The sequence below is a fragment of the Carya illinoinensis genome, chromosome 14 (assembly GCF_018687715.1).
Source record: "Carya illinoinensis cultivar Pawnee chromosome 14, C.illinoinensisPawnee_v1, whole genome shotgun sequence".
NCBI classification, from domain to species: Eukaryota; Viridiplantae; Streptophyta; class Magnoliopsida; order Fagales; family Juglandaceae; genus Carya; species Carya illinoinensis.
In genome coordinates, this window is record NC_056765.1 from 29,596,864 (window position 1) to 29,617,873 (window position 21,010).

General features: G+C 36.2%; 2 protein-coding genes and 1 pseudogene across 9 annotated transcripts; 1 reads left to right on the forward strand and 2 right to left on the reverse strand.

The window, feature by feature from the left end:
- The first annotated feature begins 1,962 nt into the window (after positions 1–1,962).
- On the forward strand, positions 1,963–8,431 carry LOC122295184 (RNA-binding protein Y14-like). The gene is made up of 4 exons (XM_043104288.1): positions 1,963–2,391; positions 6,858–6,994; positions 7,349–7,503; positions 8,113–8,431. The coding sequence occupies exons 1-4, from the start codon at positions 2,097–2,099 to the stop codon at positions 8,156–8,158; spliced, it is 633 nt and encodes a 210-aa protein (XP_042960222.1). The 5' UTR covers positions 1,963–2,096; the 3' UTR covers positions 8,159–8,431.
- Positions 4,394–14,843, reverse strand: LOC122295182 (exosome complex component RRP45B-like). 8 transcript variants are annotated; one of them, XR_006237878.1, is made up of 11 exons: positions 14,560–14,843; positions 14,240–14,449; positions 13,733–13,828; positions 13,474–13,588; positions 12,699–12,779; positions 12,414–12,602; positions 11,037–11,305; positions 10,836–10,894; positions 10,168–10,394; positions 9,596–9,742; positions 4,394–4,542 (listed from the first exon to the last, which is right to left on the reverse strand). XR_006237878.1 is itself a non-coding variant. In XM_043104285.1 (10 exons), exons 1-9 carry the CDS (start codon positions 14,694–14,696, stop codon positions 10,180–10,182), a joined length of 1,371 nt encoding a protein of 456 aa, XP_042960219.1. In that variant the 5' UTR covers positions 14,697–14,843; the 3' UTR covers positions 9,298–9,742; positions 10,168–10,179. The 8 variants fall into 8 exon arrangements, 3 of the variants coding, with proteins under 3 accessions (XP_042960219.1, XP_042960220.1, XP_042960221.1); XR_006237877.1 differs by lacking the exon at positions 4,394–4,542 and adding an exon at positions 8,290–9,273; XR_006237881.1 differs by lacking the exon at positions 4,394–4,542 and adding an exon at positions 9,849–9,915 and having other exon boundaries at positions 9,298–9,742; positions 10,168–10,263.
- A 526-nt stretch (positions 14,844–15,369) lies between these two features.
- On the reverse strand, positions 15,370–16,446 carry LOC122293797 (annotated as a pseudogene).
- Positions 16,447–21,010: the final 4,564 nt, after the last annotated feature.

Consider the following 21,010-nt stretch of genomic DNA (forward strand, 5'->3'; position numbering starts at 1 on the left):
TTTCACTGTTGGGTCAAAAAATATAAGATATAAAGATTCTGGCCTATTAGAACGTGGTGGACCGAAAGGACCTACCGGACTTGACTGTCCCGAATTTCGAGACAGTCCGGTCCGCAAAACCTCCCAAAATAAGACCAGACTGGATCGAACTCCCCCTACTTAGCACGTTGGTGCATGGTCCTCATAAAAGAAGGAAAAATAAGGTAGATAACTCACTAGGTCAGCCTTTGTGCACGTACTGATATGGAAACATGGACTATTATTTTTTTAAGTTTTGTTGCTTGGACTTTAGAACTTAAAATTAAAAAATATATAAATACATAAAATGAATCTAATACAAACTGTATGGAAACTTAATACTAGAAATATTTCTCACACGCACATATGCATATTGTGTGCATATATATTATTTTAATTTAATAAATTTGCACATATTAAAGCTCTACACAAAACATATTATAATCTATACATCTCATCTATGAATAAATTTTACATTACTATCTCTAATTATTACTCAATTTTCAAATAAGGATTTACTTTGAAATCCAACTAGATCCAAAGGTCCAAAGAGAATGCTTTCTTAAAACCGGAAGTCATTAAAATATCATTGTTTACATATTGTTGATATGAAAATAAATAATAGATATTTTGAAAATTCGCATATTTGATATTCTCATCTTTTCATTTTTTTTTAAAAATTTTATAAAAATATATTGCATTAATTAATAACGGATATTATAACTGGAGTTGAAATATATATTACAAGACAACTATAACATTAATAGATCCCCAGTACATAATCGTGACTGTCATGGTTTAGTCTATGCTACAAATCTCTACAGGCTCATAGTTTAAAAAACAGCATAACTCAGTCCAAGATAGAGTTAACATACCCCATACTCTGTCTAAAATGGAACAAATGACACACTGCAACTATGATGACGCGTGAGGGACACACGCCACATTGGGAGTATGGTGGTTGGTTAGGTCTTAAATAACAGGTGACCCTCAACCCAAAAAAGTTGCATGTGGCTGCAGAATAACACCCCTAGCAGAGGCGCATGGGATTTACGCGCCAACTTTGAACCGTGTGTGTGACTTACGCGCCCCTCCATTTGGTAAAATTCTTCGTTCATATGAAAGATCGGTGCCTTGGGAAGCCTACGGTAGGACGCATGGTGGTCGCCAGATGTCGGATAGTAGTGGATCGGCCTTCCTCCATACTTAGCCCTAAAAGACACTAAAACAGAAAAAGACAAAAATAAAACTATAAAGAAGAGGGAGGAGGGATGAGGGAAGGGGGAGGGAGGAGTTGCTCCTCTCCCTTTGTGGCTTTGCACAATATCTCTTTTGTGTTAGTTTCTAGAGAGGAGGAGCCTCTTCTCTAAACTAGGGACGAATGTGTAGTGTATCTTATCATTGAAGAAAAATGATAGTATGTTTGTCGAAAATGAGCACTAAATTTGATCATTCATATAATTTTATTTATTTTTATTTTTTTAATAATTAAGGAAGTGATTATTAGTAAATATATATATATTTTTATTTTTTCTTAATGGTTAAGGATGTTTAAAAAATAATTAAAGAAAAATAAAAAAACTCATTATTCATAAAAAAAATAAAAAATTAATTAAATTAATTAAATTTTTTTATAATCTTTTTTTTGTTTTATTTTTAATGGTTTTTTTATATTTTTTTTCTGATGTTTTATTTTTTTTAACTGCATATAAAAATAAAAATTACTACATGAATATATATAATTTTTTATAGATATGGTTACAAATGACTTTATCTCATTTAATTAGTATAATTTTTAAATTTTTTTTAATAAAATATAATAAAAAATTATAATTTTTTAAATATTAAAATAAAAATAATATTAAAAAAAAATATTTTAATAATATTTTATTTAATTTTTAGAGAGAACGTCCAAAACCTTTAAAATGGTAATTATGAAAGAGCCTAAAAACCTAATCAGAGCTGCATCGATTCATAGCTCTTCACCCTCCCTCCACACCATCACCAAATAAACCCAAGCTTTTCCCTTCCGAGTGAGTGAGAGAGACACGCACAGAGTAAAGCAAGCATTCTTCCTTATGGCAAGCGCAGCAGATGTGGAGGCTGTGGACTTCGAGCCGGAGGACGACGACCTTATGGACGAGGACGGGGGCATGGACACCGCAGCAGCCGACGCCACCACTTCGCCAATGGCCCCTCTCCCGAAGCTCAAGTCCGCTATTACTGGCGCCGCCTCCTCCTCTGCCGTTGCCAGGAAAACCAAGGGCCGTGGCTTCCGCGAGGACCATCCCGAAGCCCCCGACCGCTCCACCCGCCTTGCCGCCTCCAAGTTCGACTCCCTCAAGTCCCCCGACGGTCCTGGCCCCCAGCGATGTCAGTTCCTCCTCCTTATCCTCTTCGATTTTAGGTTTTTGGGACTATAACCAAATTATATATATCTCCACCCCCGCCCCTCTTCGCGTGGTGTGTCTATATATTTCTTTTCTTGAATATTTCGGGTTTTTCTATTTTTTTGGTCGTGTTTTCTTAGCGTTTGCATGCTTCCCTAGTTAGGGTTCTAGGGTTTTGGAATATTCGTAGCGGGAATGGTGGAGATAAATTCCCGTGTACTTGGACGACGCCTATTCCTTCATTGACATTAATAAGATTTTTACTTATAAAAAAAATGGTAGGGATAATTAATTCGGCGATCCAAAATATGTTTGTTTTTGGCTGAAATAATTTTAAGAGATGTTTTTTTGTCACTTTGCCTGTGAATATCATATTGGTGTGGTTTCGGTCGAAAACTGAAACCAGACCGACATGCTTTTAAGGGGTGGTACTGACCGAAACCGGCCGACAGGGAGAGAGAAAACAAGCTGGAATCTGATGGTTGGTATTGATCTGTTCAGCGGTTTGGTTTCCGTTTATTAGTCTATCCCCAAATTCACAATATCAACTCGAAATTCACAACAAAACCTGAGGAGGAGAGGTGAAGGGGCTCCGGGGAGATAAGAGAGCTTAGAGAGATGAGAGAGCTCGGAGACATGAGGTACAGGCCAAGGATGAAAGAGCTCGGAGACATGAGGGACAAGGCGAGCCCTGAGCAGTGTGAAGGAGAGAGAGGAGGGGTGGGCTGTGGCGTGAGAGAGGAGAGAGATCTCACTTCTCAGAAAGAACCTCAAGATGAAGAAGAGGAGGGGAGGGGCGAGGTTATTAAACCCAAGCTTTAATTGAGGTCGTTTGGTGTATTAAACTATGGGTATAGAACGATGCCGTTTCTTTCATTGAAGTGAAATGATGTTGTTTTAAATAAGATATATATATATATATATTTATATTTATAAGTAAACGATTGTATTAATGATGATAGGTGTTGCTCAAGTACACAAGATGGTATACAAGAGGTAAGACCTATCTAGGTCGTAGCAATAGAAACAAGAAAGTCATGAAAATTAAGGCCATTAAAGTCTACAACTATGGCCCATAGGAATAGAGTTCTAAAAAATAAAGATCTAAGTTCCGCTAGTGAACACGCCTTATCTTCAAACGTTCGGTCGAACACTCCTACCATAGGCACCGCATAATACAGATAGGTGCCATCTTCCACATTTAATACATATATATATATAAATATATATTGGCCGGTTCAGCGGTTTGAATCTGGTTCAAACCAGGACTGAACCGGCCGATGTCAGTTCCTAATATTTTCGACCGCCAGTCAATTGATTCTCCATTGATTTCGGCCGATTCTAGACTCTGGCATCTGGTTTTGATCGGCGACTGTCATTCCCGTCGGTTTTGTACAGCCCTACTATGAATTCAAATTGAGCCATTGTGTTTCTATGGGGATGATGGCTAACCTCATGAAGTTTGTTGTTTGGTGGCAAATATTTCCTGGAAGAAAAACTCTTGGGACAGTCGATGGGGGTAAGCAGCATGTAAAGGGCTGCTGACGTGGATAAATTGGTAATGCACTGTTTTGGCTCAGCCCTCTTCACACTGTTTTGTATTCGTATCTCCCCAAATCCCTCTTCTCTCTACTTTTCTCTAGATTCCACGCCATTCTCCCTTAGAACCCTAAATTCCATTTCCCTCCTCTCTCTGCTTCTTTCATTCCATTTCCCTCATCTCTCTGCTTGAGATGTTTGTCTTACAAAACAGAAGAATCATGCTAGCAAAAACGCATCGATTGTAACCTTTGAAAGGCGCACTGGTTTAAGAAAATCTTCATTATTCTTCTAATGCTTGCAATCTGCAATGCCTGAAGCAAAAATTAATAAATATAGAACCCCAGAAAACATGGGTTTCGACTTTTTTTTTTTTTGTTTCCCATTTCGTATTTCCTTTTCGTTTAAAGGGAACAAACATGGAGTAAAGGAATATTGGGTTTTACCTGGAGTGCAGGACCAGGGCTCATTGTGAAAGGGTAGGTCTGGGATAGAGAGATCAACCCATTGAAGCGCATCGTAGTTCTCGTATGTCTCATCTTCAATGAATATGTTGTACCAATCGATGTTTTCTGGTTCCACACATTTAGAAAATCTACAAAAACGAAAATGGGAATTAGAGTAGTTGAAGAAGAAAAGTGAGAATTGAATTGTGTGCAGGGATATTTAGTAGCAGAGAAGCTTGAAGAAGCTTTGCTTCAATCCTGAATCTCTGAACTGCTTTTGATCGTGTAAATGAAGTGGAAACTACAGAAATATCCGCTTCTCTTCAATTTTCGTATTTTTATTTTTATTTTTTATTTTTAATATCAGCTGACGCGACGCCACGTCAGCCGACTGCACAACGTCTACATGAGATGACTGTGTATAGAAGAACTGTTCCTGGAATTGGGTTCTTCCCAAACAAACAGGGGCTAACTGCGTTCCTTGAGAGAGATGTCAAGAATAATGTGGACTAGTAAGGGAACTAACCTTATAGGCGATTCTTTCAATGAACCGAGAATCGATTTCATGAAACTAGCGTCATTTTGGTCAAGATATCTAAGTTTTTTATCGAAGTTTTGCATTTGGTATTCCTTGAGGGGCTCCCACACATCTAATGTGATCTGAAAATTATCCCCATACAAGACTTGAGAGCCTTTCAATTTTGTTGGCATCTTAGTGGAGTTGAGGTCTACATGGTAGTTTCTTGAGCCACAACCATCTCTTGGGGCTTGAAGTTCTTGAAAGAGTTGAGAGCTAGGAGTTTGATTTTTGGTCTTGTTAAGCTGCTTAGGGGTTGGCTCAAGTGGTAAAGGCATTGGTCTTGGTGGTGCATTCCTTCTAGATCTAAGGTTCGAATCCTCTTGGGGGCAAACAATTTCTAGGGGCCATTGAATTGTGGGAACTTTCCCTTAATTACCCAAGGTGCACTTGCGGAAAACTTCTTGTCAAGGGTCTGTGCACATCTGGCATTATTCAGGATGTTGTTCTTGGACACCTGGTGCCAATAAAAGAAAACTTCTTAGGCATTCAATATGGACAAGTGGATGGTACCAAGAAATGGTTGAATTACACTTTGTCATTGTCAAGTAAAGAGAGAGAATGGTCAGTGTTAATTATGTCCTACGTTTGGGTCACATGCTCTAGTTGATTTTGCTGATGTACAAAGTTGGCTGATGCTTGTCTTATGATTATGTGGAATTTTCAAAAGCTCAGTGTTGGTGAAAGCATAAAGCGTAGTTAAGCACAAACACTACCTAGACCCTAGGTGCAAACAATTCCTGGAAAATGCAAGCACTTACCGATTGAAGTAAAACACATTTTTAGGCAATAATGGGTAACAGCAAAATATTCATAAAATAAATTAAAAAAAAAGGTTTTAAAAAAGAAACATAGTAATATATATTTTGCCCACTAGCTCAGTTTGTCAAAGTATTATCCAACATGGCAGTTAAGTGATAAACTAATCATATGTCATTTAATCTCACGCTTTGCAAAATATATGCAACCATGATGTTTGATAGCCATAATCAAGATAAATTATGTAGTTGAATCACAATATACTTAACAAGCAATGACCAAAAAAGCACAAGAATTGTGGGAATTGTTTTGCATGCTAACAGTAGCAATACCATTCAATCCTTTTTTTAATCAGTAAAGCAATGCAATGCAATCTTAAGAGTGTAAAGTCATACTCTCATTAAGTTCTCATTGGCATGCTTTTGTAAGTTCGCCTTGCTTGTGGTTAGCGAAGTGCTTTGGCCCAAGTCCCAACTAATTTGCACTTAGGTGCACTTTTACCAACACTATAGAAGGATGATCCTTCTTATGTTTTTTGAAGATATATAAATGATTCCGTCACTTGGTTGGATTTCTTTTTCCTTTTTCAGAAATTTTCTTGTCTATTTGATCACATGAATCTATAATCATCTCTGTGCTGTTTTGTTAGCATAGAACTTTGTAACTGCAGTAGCAAAATTTTGCAACTTAAGGAAAAGCCCAAATCACATTTGGGCTCCATATGGATAGCCAATATTACAATTGAAGTTTCTTGAAATCATTATAAACTGCAAAAATGTGATCCCATTCACCACCCTTCATACTAAAATTACTGTATTACAATAATGATTTTATTGTGTTTCTCCTCATCACCTATCCCAAAAAAATTGTGTTTCTCCTAATCTATAATTTCATTATCCTCATCAATAAATCTTTTTATTACTTGTCAAAAAATATCTAGTTTGCTTTTGTGTTTCTTTTTTTTTTATAGGCCTAACACAGCATGGTAACGAATTTTATAGTTTCTAGAACAGCTTTAATTGTGGTGAATGTACTGAGCAATCAAAGGAGTTTTGCCTTGAATACTGAATCTCTTCTTTCAGTTCTCCAAGAAAAGAGAATAATAAAATCCCTGCTTCATTTTTGCAGCCATTGAAGGATGGATTATTCTGGTCAGTGGAATACACGAAGAGGCACAAGAGGATGATCTACAAAATTCTTTTGGTGAGTTTGGAGAGATTAAGAATTTGCATTTAAATCTTGATCGCCGAACCGGCTTTGTCAAGGTAAGCCCTAATTTACTTTGTTCTTGTATTAACAGCAGTGATGGTGGAAATTTGCATTTTCTTTTATGCGTAGACATCACTTTGCATCTTATTTTGTATGATACCATCTTGAACATTGCTACAAGTTAAACTGGATTTTGTGATCAGAAGCTAAAATAAAAATTCAGTAGGTTGGTTTAATTGAACCATGTCCACTATTCTTCTTTGAATTTGCATAATACGGCATAACAGTCCTCCACAATCTAGCTACTGAATGCCCAAGGAAAATTATTTACAAGATCACCATTATGCCATTCTGCATTATACCAAATTGAGTATGCCATGCCCTAATTTGAAACCTCTTTCTTTTACAAGGGATATGCCCTAATTGAGTATGAGAACTTTGAGGAAGCACAGACTGCAATATCCTCCATGAATGGAGCAGAATTTCTGACACAAACTATCAGTGTTGACTGGGCCTTCAGCAGTGGATCCTCAGCTAATGGAGCGATGAAAAGAAAGAATACAAGGTTTGCATGTATACAATTCCCTTTCATTTTTTTTTTTTTTCCAAGGGAATTAAGCGAGAGCATCTGTTTTAATAGAAGGGAGTTGTGCGTTGAATTTTAATTTGAGGGAAGGCCCTTTGGTAACAATTTATTTGATCGGTAAATAAAATTTTATTGATCATAAAGAATAGGCAACAGCCCAAGGACGGGACATAAACGAGCATCACCTATGCGTGCTAATTTAGCTATACTAGACATGCACTTTGGTAACAATTATTCCGAACCTCCATGCCATGCATTTGCATTGCATTTTGGAGAAAAATGGATGAGTGGAGTTCATGAGTGCTTTCTAAGTTGTCAGGGTAATGGGATCTTTTCAGATTTGGTTCTAAGAATTGGTGCTTTGAATTTTGTAGATGACAGAATGTAGGATTTTCTTTCTTTTACAGAATTGCTATGTGTGTATATTCTGCAACTCTTGACTATATTTGTGTCATTTAGACTTGGAGACAGATCTTGTAAGCGTGCCTGCTGCTGTTTGACTCAAACTCCAACTTTTTCTGAGTCAAATTGCACAAGGCGTTTAGATCTCTTGGCAAATGATTTTGACGCTGCATATCATTGTTTCAGGCCACCTCGAGAACGTCGCTCGAGGAGTCCGAGGAGGAGATACTAGCATGGCACATGTTATTCTGTGGTGATGGTGCATGGATTTAACTGACGAGGGAATCCCGATGTTTATGTCGGTTACGAGTAATGAAAGATTCCAGTTGCTGCTTTGATTGACTGGATTTATGGTTTTTATGCGTTTCGGGAGGGAACACTTGCATTTCGTCTCCCTTGTATGGCTTTTTAACCGATGGTTTAACTCATACACTAATTTTGGTGATCTGTGTTGCTGTTCCTACCAGGATTCTTATTAATTAAGTTGTAATCTGTGTTCTAATTCCTTCACTCTCTTCGTGCTAATGTTTAGAATCTGAAGTTTCTGGCAAGGATATGGGCAAGGCAGTTTTAGGTTGTCTTTGTTACATCAATTTATGTTGGTTTCTTTGGGAGCTATCTGAACGTTTATACTAAACGGAAAAAGGCATTTTGTCACCCAAGTTTTGTTTTCAGAATTTCTACACTTATGTTTTCATTCAAAGAGACTATAGCACGTTACATTTGCTCTTGTTGAGAAAGATTCATTTTTATTTTCTTGTTTTTTCGGTTTTAACTATCTAAAGATGCCTATAAAGTACGGGGGGATATTTTCAAGTTCGTTGAACATGCACCATTTTTGAAGGGAAATATTTTAGCCGCAAAATAATTTTACAAACCAACGTGATTTAATGTGATTTTTCAGATTATAAAATAACTTTTATTGTAAAGTAGATTTAATATAAATTATATGAAGTCATGTCAATTTGTAAGATTATTTTTATGTGATATCTTTATGAATGTAACATAACTCTTTTAAAAAGCAAATAATTTTATTAGAATAATTCAAAGTACAATAAGTGGGTATGAGGGACTTCTACAATCGCCCCCAAAGTACTTAGATTAGGTGTTATGGTACAAGAAGGGACATTTAACAAAGAAAATATAAGCAGTGGAAGCTGGGATTGAGAATATAAGCCCTGTAGTAGATCAACTTTGATGAGCATCAACTAGTGCCACCGTTTTTACTTCATTTGTTTTTATCGTTTTTTCCACCATGGGAACAAAGAGATGAAGTTTATCGACTGAAAGTAACCACAGACAACGGCATCTCACTTTTGGTACTCCACATTTCAGTTCGTTGGGTTCCTATTTAAAACAAGAATTCACTTCTGAAAATCAAAGAATATAATTTTTTTATTTTTATTTTGGTGCATTAACAAAATTAAGCAGTCTCATTATCATCTTGGTGTACATCTTCGGATACAAATGCACATGATAAGAACAAACGGGGAAAACAAAACCCTACTTATCCACTACAAGGGGCATGCTACTACCTGTCTAGTAACCCAAATGCCTTACAAACTACAAAGTAGCGACTTGAGCAGCATTAAATTCAGGCCAAAATTTGGAGATGAAGCAATCATTGACTAAGTATAACTTGGATTTAGGTAAATTTGACAAGCCAAACCTTTGGTGCCGACAGTCATCTATGGTTCTGTTCTTTGGTATTTGAACGTTAATTTACTCCTGCACATGTTTTGTGCCTCTAAATTCACAGGGTTTTCAAGTACAGATGCCCTCTGTAAGCTCTAAACAGAAGTTTGCAACCCAACATCTGCAAAGAAACAAATGCAGAGAAAAAAGTGAAAAAAAAAAGGCCAACTGCTTGCTGGATGATATTAAGATTTTTTCAGTAAAAATTAGGATCAAGTGTTCACTACCGGGACAAGTTTAACACATCATGAAATAGAACAGGCACATATTCAATCATTCAGTGCTGTCACTACACTGCAAAAAGTGTGAGGTTTTTAACTTCTTGGAGAAAAAATTCTATACAAACTACTAAGTACCAAAACAACAGTGTTCAGGTCCCATTTCAACTACATTGGAATCCATGCATGTAGTTAATAACCCATCCACTGAATCTGCCCAAAACTCTTTTCAGATGATAAGATTACATGCATGAAAAGTTTTCATTGTCTGCATTCAAGACTCGAAAGATTCTGTCTGGAGAATTGGGTCATAACATAAACGCTATACCTCTTTTGGCATCTAACTTTCACTAGCGAAGGATGCTTTATTTTTTCTCTTGTGCTTGGGTTTCACAGCATCCTTCAAAGTCTTCTCTCTGTTAGTCTGCAAAACAGTATCAGCTGCCTCAGTAAGTGAAGCAGAATTAATATCTTCAGTCGGTTCCACTGGCTTAACTTCACATGAAGAATTCTCTCCCATAGAGTCCTTTTCATTTTTAATAGGGGTTGCTGTTCCTGCATGTTTATGCGGTAACACATGTAAGATGGAGGCATCTCTCTCCCTCCCTCTCATCACAAACCTACCCAAGGAGATAATGTCCCATGGCAGGATAAACATGAAGTAAAAACAGAACAAAAGAATATTGTAATTTTATGGAACAGATTAATGGAAAATTTATTAGCAACACTTGGGAGAAGAGCCTAGTGAGAAAAGAAAGTGGTGTGAGGAACTAGGAAGAATACATCAAGGTGAGTAAAATGTTGAGCATTTTCCATTATTTATTTATTCAATCTTTTTGCTTAGAAGCAGCACGGTTTTTATTTATTGATGACCACGTGTTTTACCCATGTCAATTGGAAGGAAAAAAAAGTTACTAAACTTTTGCCAGAAAGACCAATACAAACATAATCGTTAAAACTTAAAACTTATTCAATGAGCAAGGAATAGTGTTTCACCACGTGAAGCAAGAGAAGCTTTCAGGAAATCTGCATTAACAGCCCCGGAGTAAGGATCCCTGATGGGGAACAGAAAAAGAAACTAAAAGAATTAAAATTGAATGAACAAAATGGGCTCACTCCCTTTGATAATGTTAAGCACTTATCAGTAAGAGAAGATTATCCGAAGCAAGGTCACAAATTTTGAACGGACTAACATACCAACTTGAGGGCCCACCAATGAAGTTCTTAGCATCTCCCTCTATCCTGTTAGTTTGCCCTTGTTCAGACGATTTGGTTTTACCTTCTAAGTCCATACTTTGATCTGCCACAAATTTCTCAGGTATCAGCTTTGATCTATCACTAACATCCTTCTGATCAACATATTGGCTTTGCTTCCCTACATTCACACTGACTCCACTGACATGTGAAGAAACAATAGTGTGGCGCTTGATCTTCTGTGACGCTCTTTCTGTGTTGTATGATTCAACCTACATCACTTTGAAAAGGCAAAATCAGAATTAAGAAAGACAGCATCCATTCAACAAGCTGCCAGATCGTGACCTCAAACATGTCGAACAAGAGGTAAAGTCCTCAGCAGACTAAATTGACAAGGACAACCACATATTCTTTAAACCCTGACGTGACAACTATTCCAAGGTTTGCACAAAACTCATTTAAAGAGCAAACTTAACCACATTTCCCACCCCCCCCCCCCCCCCCCCCCTCGCTTCTGGTTGCTCCTAGTTCAATAGTGATATTATTAAAGTCAGGCATGACCAGAAGAATTGTGTGAAATAAGTGAATTCATCCAGTTGAGGCATTCTTGATTGAGAAAAAAGGATTACCTCCAGACAGAAAGAGACTCCTTCCTGTACGAGTAGTGAAGAACTAAGAGCTGTGGTTGGTTGTTGACCAACGGAAAGTATGGGACAGTAAGGATTATACCTCAGCTCTCAAGCTACTCTCTCGCAAGCATAATGTTTTTAGCCTGATTGCTCCATGAAATAACCCTAAAAGTGACCACTTGGAGTTGTATTAAAGACACTGGAACTTCTAACACTTGAGTGTCATTGCCGCAACACTATGGCCAAAACCTTGTTCTCTTACACTTAAAAAATCTTATTATGTTCCAACTTGTAATTTTCACCTCCACATTATCAGGAAATGGACACAACATTAGTACTGGCTCGCTAGTAACATTTTGATAGGAAACACATGTTCTAATAATGCTATCCAGATCACAGGCCACTAATGGCACTTCTACTGTTGTAAAACTGGATACCACTTGAGAGAACCAAGATTTGAGCAGAACAACCGAAAAAATCAAATCCTTCTTTTTATAGGTATGAAAATAGCTATCAAATCTATTAACATAAATCATAAAGGCAACATGTTAATAATTAAGTTAGAATAGTTAATCATTGACTAATTCTAAAATGACTTTATATTTAATCTGGTAAAGATGTAGCTGTATGCAATAGGAGAGCTAATAAATGAATTGCATTACCAAACTTGACAAATTTAACGGACAAATAAATTGTCCATGGTTTTCCTTTCATTTTGTCCAGAAAATTCATTCCATAGGGGAAAACCCACCGCATTTTTAATCTTGGTAGTTATATCATATGCCTTCTGTCCAGCAATTCTCAAACATTGCATGATCACGCTCTGCAAAACACCCTCCCCTCCAGCTTTTTGAATAGCACAAACATCATTATTTGCATTAAGTGTAGCAGTCATTCTTCCCCCCATAACAGCCTCTTCATAGTGGGTGGGGTCTATCACCTGCATGGCATCCCCATTAGATTAAAACAAGATCTACTGAATGGAGCCGAACTCCTCATTTTACATGCCTTATTGACAGAGAGAGCACTTGCATACCACACTGCTCTCATTACTGAAAAATGCAAATGTAACTGCTATAGGGAGGTGATGGACTATCAAAGGAAGTGGCTCCCTTACCTGTCAAAAAACAATATGTTATTGCAGCAAGGATAGGATCTCAATTATATAGTTACTCAGAAAAAAAATTATGAGGCACTAGCATGGCATAATAAAAGCTCAGGTTAACAACCACGTACACCCACTTTTGCTTCTCTATTTTCCAGTATTCCCCTCACTACCAGCTAAAAATACATAAGAATAAACAGCATCAATGCCTACAAGCTTCTCACATCACCTACATACAATGTCTTATGGTCATACATATGAATTAAAAAAAAAAAAAATCCCTCCTAGCCAGGAACAACTAGAATTTGCACTCAGCCTGTTAATTGAACACTCGACAAGTCCATCAAAGCTACTCACAGGTTTTGATCATGTAGATCTCATTCTCATCGGAAATATATATATATATTTTCTAATTCTCATCAGAGATACAAAAATTGATAGGTAGAGTTAAATTGTGGAACGGTTTCTGAAAAATATAGAATCGTAGACTACTTAAATCCACATATGAGGTAGTAACTGGGTTTTATCACAAAGGAAATTAATTATAGCCGTTGCTTTTCAGCTCAAACAGATAAACATTTCAAAGTCCACTGTGTTTCCTTTTTTGATAAGTACACTACGCATTTCCTTTTGAATATCTGATAGACCAGGTATGTTTTTTGCAACCCACTTCTCAGATTAATTCCCAGAAATTTGTGGAGCAGACCTCAGCTGGGTGCACTACCACTTCCTGGCCATCTTCTCCTCCTAATGAACACTCGGGCCTCCTGAATGTCATGAGCGCTGCCAAAGCAGCAATATTAGCAGCATCAACAAGGTTTCTGTTTTCAAAATAGATGAATAAATGCCAAACGTTAGTCAAAAGAAAAAAATTGTTGAAAAAATCAAGTGTTACAACATAACTCAGCAAAGCCTCAAGCCCAATTGAAAAGTAAATTGACTGCAAAGAAAATATTCAAGCTTACCCCCCGTTATCTAGAATGTGGAGATCAACACGGACTGCCCATACTAACTTCCCAGAAAGGACACAAAGTGATTCTGTATCCACTGCCCTGCTTTCCCTGCACAAACACATTACACATTTAAAAAAATTCACTCCAGCTAATAAGCTGCCCGGAAAAAGTTTTTTTTTTAGCTTTTCTAAGACAGAAAACATATGCTGCTATGTCTCCTTCTCTTCACTGGCACGTTCCTACTACAAGCGACACAGCGGAAGCAACTTGTTCTACATTTATGCATTGTCACGAAGAAACAAAGCGACAAAAGATGTTCGAATTTTTCACATAACATGACGTAATTTGTTAATTTTTACTCGGTTCACTGAACCTTGGAATTTCAGGAAACGTCATTAAAAAATAACGATCATCAAAATGTCTGAAAGATTCTTTTTTTGTATCAGTAAATGTCTGAAAGATTATCAAGAAAAAGCATGATAAAAACGCTAAGGTGAAACGAAAACAAAAGAAAGTCACCTCAGACCACGGTCTATTACGCGTCCCAACTCCACAGCAGCCTCTCCGGGACGGCCCGGCTCAAAAGAAGGATCAGCCATTGGAGAGAATTCAGTGAAGATGGAAAGCGTCCCCTCATTAGGTCTGTCCTTATACGGCTGGACCAATTGGGCAGTTACAAAACCCATCACATGGGTCTGTCCCAACTGTACCTCCGCCGAGCCATCCTCTCTGCAACTCAACAAGAAATAAATAAGAAAAAAACCAAACCAGCAAAACAAGAAGGGAAATAGCAAGAGTAGAATGAATTGATTTCTCCGCAAAAGGAGGAAAATGATTGCCTGCCGAATTTGATGGAGAGGCTGCGGTAGTCGAAAGGACGACGGCCGTCGATACGGAGGTCCGACTGCAAAGCAGTCTCGATGAATTTCTTCTCGTTCACAGTTAAACGCCATGTATTGGCCAATCTCGGCTCCATTTTTGGATAGTCAGTTGTGTGTTTGCCTGTACGAATCAGAGAAATAGGGAACTGGACAGGGTGAAGAATAAAACCCTAGAGTTACCTTTCCGCCCAGTAAAACCCTATAAACCTTGAGGCGCGTTTGGTTTCCAGCTATTTTCAAATGAGGAATGCTACACAACATTCTACACCACACACTTTATATATTAAAATATTATTTTTTATTTTTTTTATTTTTTATTTCATTTTATTCTTATTAAACTAATTGAATTATTCTATTTATCATCTACACACTTCATATTTATTATAGAAAAAATGAAAAATAAAATAAAATAAGTGTGGTGTGTGAAGTGTAAGGATGATAAGAAGAATTTTCCTTTTCAAATTTAGTTCTGCTTAGGAGCCGTCTGTCCCTTTCTAGGTACTTAAAGCAGCGCCCAATAGCCAACTGACATATCAGTATTTTATAAAAAAAAAATTCATGAGGAAGATCGCATCAGATTTTTGTCCAAAATACCTTAGATCTATTTTCCTATCGAGGAATGCTATACATCATCCCATACCACACATTTTATATATTAAAATATTATTTTTTATTATTTTTTATTTTTTATTTCATTTTATTCTTATTAAACTAATTGAATTATTTTATTTATCATCCACGTACTACATATTTATTATAGAAAAAATGAAAAAAAAAATTAAAATAAGTGTGATGTGTGAAGTATGAGGATAATAAGAAGAATTTTCCTTTCCTCTAATGGATGCACATGCACACTAACCAATGCCCCTATGATATTCTCCTCCAATCGCCGCCACTAGCCGCCCCCAACACTAACTAAAACCTTCATTGTTAAGGCCTCACGATTGTGGAACAAATCCCCAGACAACTTACACTCCGCGATCACTAAATTCAATATAAAGAATGGAATATGTGATATCGTTGCGCGAAGAAACCCGATCTTCTAGTCCTCCCACCTAATCCTTACCAAACTTATCTTCGATGGACCAAATTCAAGACCCATGAAGGCCAAAGGGTTGCAAAGAAAACAAAGAAACATCTTGATTAAGAACACAATGAGGGCTAAAGGAATATAAGAGAGAAGCTGTAACCTTTTAGACACTTGATATCAAAAACTTTCGTTTTCATATTCTTCATTTACAGTAGGATTGTCACTAGCGCCAGTGGTAAGCACAAGAAATAGGAGAGCAAAGAGAGCAACAAGGACAATGTCAAGGCCGAGCCAGGAATCAGGAGCTACTAATTTGGAAATGGCTAAGTCTTGGTCATAATGGATGTATTTGATGGCAGAGAAGGCAAAAGAGAGGCCTTGAGAGAGTTGGACGCCGCAAACAATGAGGGGAAGTAAGCGGTAGAGGAGGGACATGAGGCCAGTGGAGCCAAGGATGAGAAGAAAGATAGCTATGGAGAAGTCGGTGACAGAGAGTTGGGGGATCGAGAGGTGGGGGGACTCGGAGACGACCACAACGGCAATGGACTTCATGGGCTAGATGGGCATGGGATGTTGAAAAGGAGGCCTATGGCGACGTTGTAGAGGGCGGTGAAGACAAGAGTGGTGCCGAGATCAAGGTGGGAGACGATGGTGAGGGTGAGGACAATGGGGATGTAGGTTCCTAGATCACCCATGGTGCCGGAGAGCTCACAAGAGAGGGTGGTCATCAGGTGGAAGCAGCAGTGCCATGGTGTTGAAAGAAGAGGAGTGGTGGTGGTGCTTTGGTTCGTTGAGGCAGTGAAAGGAAAGGACATGGATGTTTCGGTGCGGTGCGTCTCATTCGTAGTTTAATGGGTGGGCTACATTGCATAATACTATTAGAGGATATTACTATTGGAGGCTATTCTCGGCCCTTTAATAGGCCAACCGCTCAAAAGATATTCTCTTTCAAATTTTAATTGAGGTTTCACTTATTTTAAATCATTTTTACTATTTTATTTCAAATGGGGATAATTGTGTAAAATTAAGATTTAAATTAAAAGTTTAATATTTTTTTTATGAATTTGTGTGTAAAGATATCATTTGATAACCAATTATAATTATAGAAAATGTTAAAATCTAAATATGTATACATTTTTAAAAGAAGATGATGATACTCCAATTTTATTGATTAGCTTCACTTGTGGCAAATGAATACTTTATACAAAATTATGGAACTTAGAGGTTACATGAATAGAAAGAGAAAGTCTAAAAACCAACTTCCTCTACAATAACTAAAGACTATATATAAAAATAAAATATAACGATACTAAGAATTAACAAAGATATGTTAGTACTTGCATGATCCATAGGAGAAACAACAATCATATATTTACAAGTTGAAAAGAGGACAAAAAAGGTTAATGTATGTTCGGATGTTCCATGGCACCATAGTTGGCTAAACTGTCAGGTAACACATTACCTTTCTCTGTAAATATGATTGATACTAAAAGATAACAATTCTTGAAATTTAAAACACCATCCCAAATGTCTGAGTAATGCTAGAGGGATAAGAATTATTATTAAAAGAATTAACAATAATGAGAGAATCAATCTCAACAATAAGATCAAATATACTAAGTTGATAGCACAAACGTTAAACCAATTCTCAAAACTAACAATTATGCAAACGTGTTAGCACCCATACCCAAAAAGAAAGAGAAACTAGCAATCATTACTAGAACAATTATTGGAATGTAAAACACCAACACAACCTACCAACACAACCAGCTAATCTAAGATTACCTTTTGAGGTACCATCAATATTAAGTTTGAGAGTACTCAAGGGAGGTGAAACCCATTTGACAAGAATATGTTTTTTAGTTTGAACAACTAGTTTAGAGATATGTAAAGAGATGAGTATATCATTGTTGATATTAGACATAGGAACTTTAGTCTTCAAAAGGAGATTAAGATCACGCATCCATTTCTTAATCTTACTAATAATAGTAATGGCAGTAGTATCAAAATTCTCAAATTTTGCTTTATTAAGTGCTAGCCATAACTCAAAATAAAGAAAAGATAAAAAAAGCAATGGTAGCAAGCGAGTGAGCAAGATAAATTGATTAGAACTTTTGAAAGAAGATCAACACTGAATAGTCCAACATTTGGAATTCAAAAGAGTGTGACCAAAGACAAAAAAGGAGTAATTGCTTTTCGCCAGATAGCTGTCCGAAAAAATATGATTTACATTTTCGATAGAACCCTCGAAACAAGAAGAGTATTTAGAAGCTATAGGAATCCCACATTGTTGCTTTATCATCAAGAGGGATTCCATTATACCAAAACTTCCAAACAAAAACCGAAATTTTGGTAGGGAGGATATGATCTCAAACAAAACTCGTGGTCGTGTTAATTGGAAAGTGATCCCGCAAAAGGTTCCAAGTAGATTTAGAAGAGACATTACCATCATTAAAGTGTTTCCAAGCTCTAATATCACAACCAAGCTTAAGAGAGACAAGGTAGTGGTTAATTTCTTGAGTTAGAGAGAGAACACCCAAAGTAGAGAATATAGGAGAACACCAACTAATGGAGGAACAACATCTCTAAGAAGAAGATAGGGGTTGTTAATATGGAAGCCTTTTTGAGCTAAGGAACTAGTCCCAATTTGGTTATCATACCAAAAACTTAAAACTCATTCCCTAATTTTTGATTGACTTTCCTGATGAATGATAGGGAAATAGCGATGTATAACTTTCTTAGAGAAAGGAACAGTGAATGATTTGCTTAATTTTTTCTTAATTGCATAGGGTCTTTGGTTTAGGAGAAACAAAATGATACATGACAATACACATTATAAACCAAGACATGTGATTGCTCATGCATTGTCTTTGCAGAAGTTCCACAAAGAACTGGTGACTATATCTAGTCTCAATCCAAAGATGCATTGTAGTTGGAAGTCTCCTCCTCATCATTTCCTCAAACTTAATGTTGATGGAGCCATATTTTTTTACTTAACATAAGGCAAGAGTGGGGGCTATACTCAGGAATGAGAAAGGGAATGTTGTTATGGTAGTTAGTAAAGTAGAAAATGAAGCTGCTGACCCAGAAACAATTGAGCTGTTAGCCATATTCAAAGGACTTTAGTTTTGCTTGCATATTGGTTTTTCTCAGCTAATTATTGAAAGAAACTGCTTGGTGATGATTAATGAATTACAAACAATAGTTGATACTTCTTATTCATGGCTTGGGAATCTAATCAAAGAAACTCAAAATCTAATGAATTTGTTTAGTGTGTGCAAAATTCAACATGTTCACTGGTTAGGTAATGAGCCGGCATATAGATTGGCTTGTTATGCTTGGAATATGGATGATATTGTAATGTGGGGGGCAGATGTTCCACCAACTGTTTCCCAAGCTATTTGGGTTGATAAGAATTTTTTTGTAATTCTGTTTCTATTAATGCAAGTCTAATTTCATATAATAAAAAAAAAGGTAGATGAAACTCGACTAACTAATAGTGAGCCGTGTATCATGTATAATGAATCTATTGTATGACTATTAATCTATTATCTAGATTCTAATATAGTAGTATGTAACTAGGAAAATGATGGTATGTAATTGTAGATATAAAACAATTGTTAGTAGTTATAACTTATAAACTATACATAACTTAATGCTAGTAAATTAGTCATTGTTAATTTTTAAATAATGATTCAATTCAAACAAATAAATTTAGTGTTTAAAAGAACTAGAAAAAAAATGTGTTTTTTAAATAAAAATAATAATGGTTTTAAAAAAAAATTAAATTTAGCGTTTAGAAAAACAAGCTCAAAACCATATAGACAGGTAAGACCAAAAAGCTCCCCAACCCATTTGGACCAAAATGGCACCATTTAAGTGATATAAAATGGCTACGTTTATGTTCTAAATTTAGTGCCTTAACCCAATGCACACTAATTAAAGCGGCACATTTTTCTCCACCCAAATGACATTGCTTTGTGCCCCCATTTCTAACCCTAACCCCCTGCTCAAAATCTAATGCAAACCCAAATTGATATAGGGTATCTTGGTTAAGATTCTACGTTGATTGCATTGAAGTTCTACCTTAAGAAGACTATACAAATATGGAAGAAAAGCTTAATATCTTCTTTGGACTAAGGGCAATATTAGTTATTTTTCCTCAAATAATATATTTATGTTCATTTTTACCTTATTAGTAAATTTTGGTTTTAAGTTTTAGAAGTGATTATGATTTCAATTTTGGCTAAATTTTTGGTAAGATTTTTTTTTTATCTATATATTTATTTCTCATACAATAATTTAAATTTTTCCAAAAATGGAAACCATAATTTTGAATTTTGCATCCATTTAATTTTGGCTTGTGAGTTTCATAAAATAATTTTGAATTTTACTATTTAATCAATAATTTTCAGAGTTGTTTTCTCTGTATGAGAATCTCGTCTTTTCTGTTTTGATTATTTGTTGAAACTAGCCGTCAAAATTCATCTCATTTTCGTCTAGCATAAGTTGACATAAGAGCTTGAGCATCTTTTCTGGAGTTACATCTCATCAGTTTTCATGGCTGGTTATCGTGGGCAAGTTCCTAATTTGGAAGTCTCGCACCGTGATCATAGTGTTTAGGATGTGATAATTGCGGATTTGTAGAGACAAGTTACAGAATTAACCCGGCGTTTAACGGCGCTGGATATGAGTGATCGTGAGATAGAAGATTACGATTCCGATTCTAGTTTTGAGAACTCGTGTCACAAGCGTGCTCTATTTTGGGAGTACTGTAGTAGGGAGGGGAGTCATGCAGACCTTGGTTTCAGAGTTGATTTACCAAAATTTCTTGATACTCTTTAGGCTAAAGGTTTCGTTGATTTATTGCAAGAGGTTGACTGGATTTACTACTTTGAGGAAGAAGAGTTTGAGGATGAATATTTTTCCATAGAGTGGAACTCTATACCAATCTATGATACATATCCTGATGAAGATAATCTTGTAGATGAGATAACTATTTTTATCGAAAACATAGAAAATTTGGAAAAAGAAAATGGTGGTGAAGTTTTGAAGTTTGAAGATTATGAAACAACTTTTGAGAGAATTAATTATGTTGATTTTCTTGGAGTTGATGAATTTTTTTTTCAAATTTTCCTATGCAAGATATTTATTTTTTTGGATTTGAGATGTGTGAAAGAAACTTGATTTTGGAATATAAATATTATTTTCCTTTGATCCGATCAAATCAATTTTAGTTTTTTCATGATTATTGAGACGATATAATAAAAGAAAAGAAAGATTTGTCTAATTGGATATCCAAAAACTCAAGATAAGAAAGTTTAGAATTCGAGGACGAATCCTCTCAAACTCGGTAAGAATGATTCAAATCCAAATTTA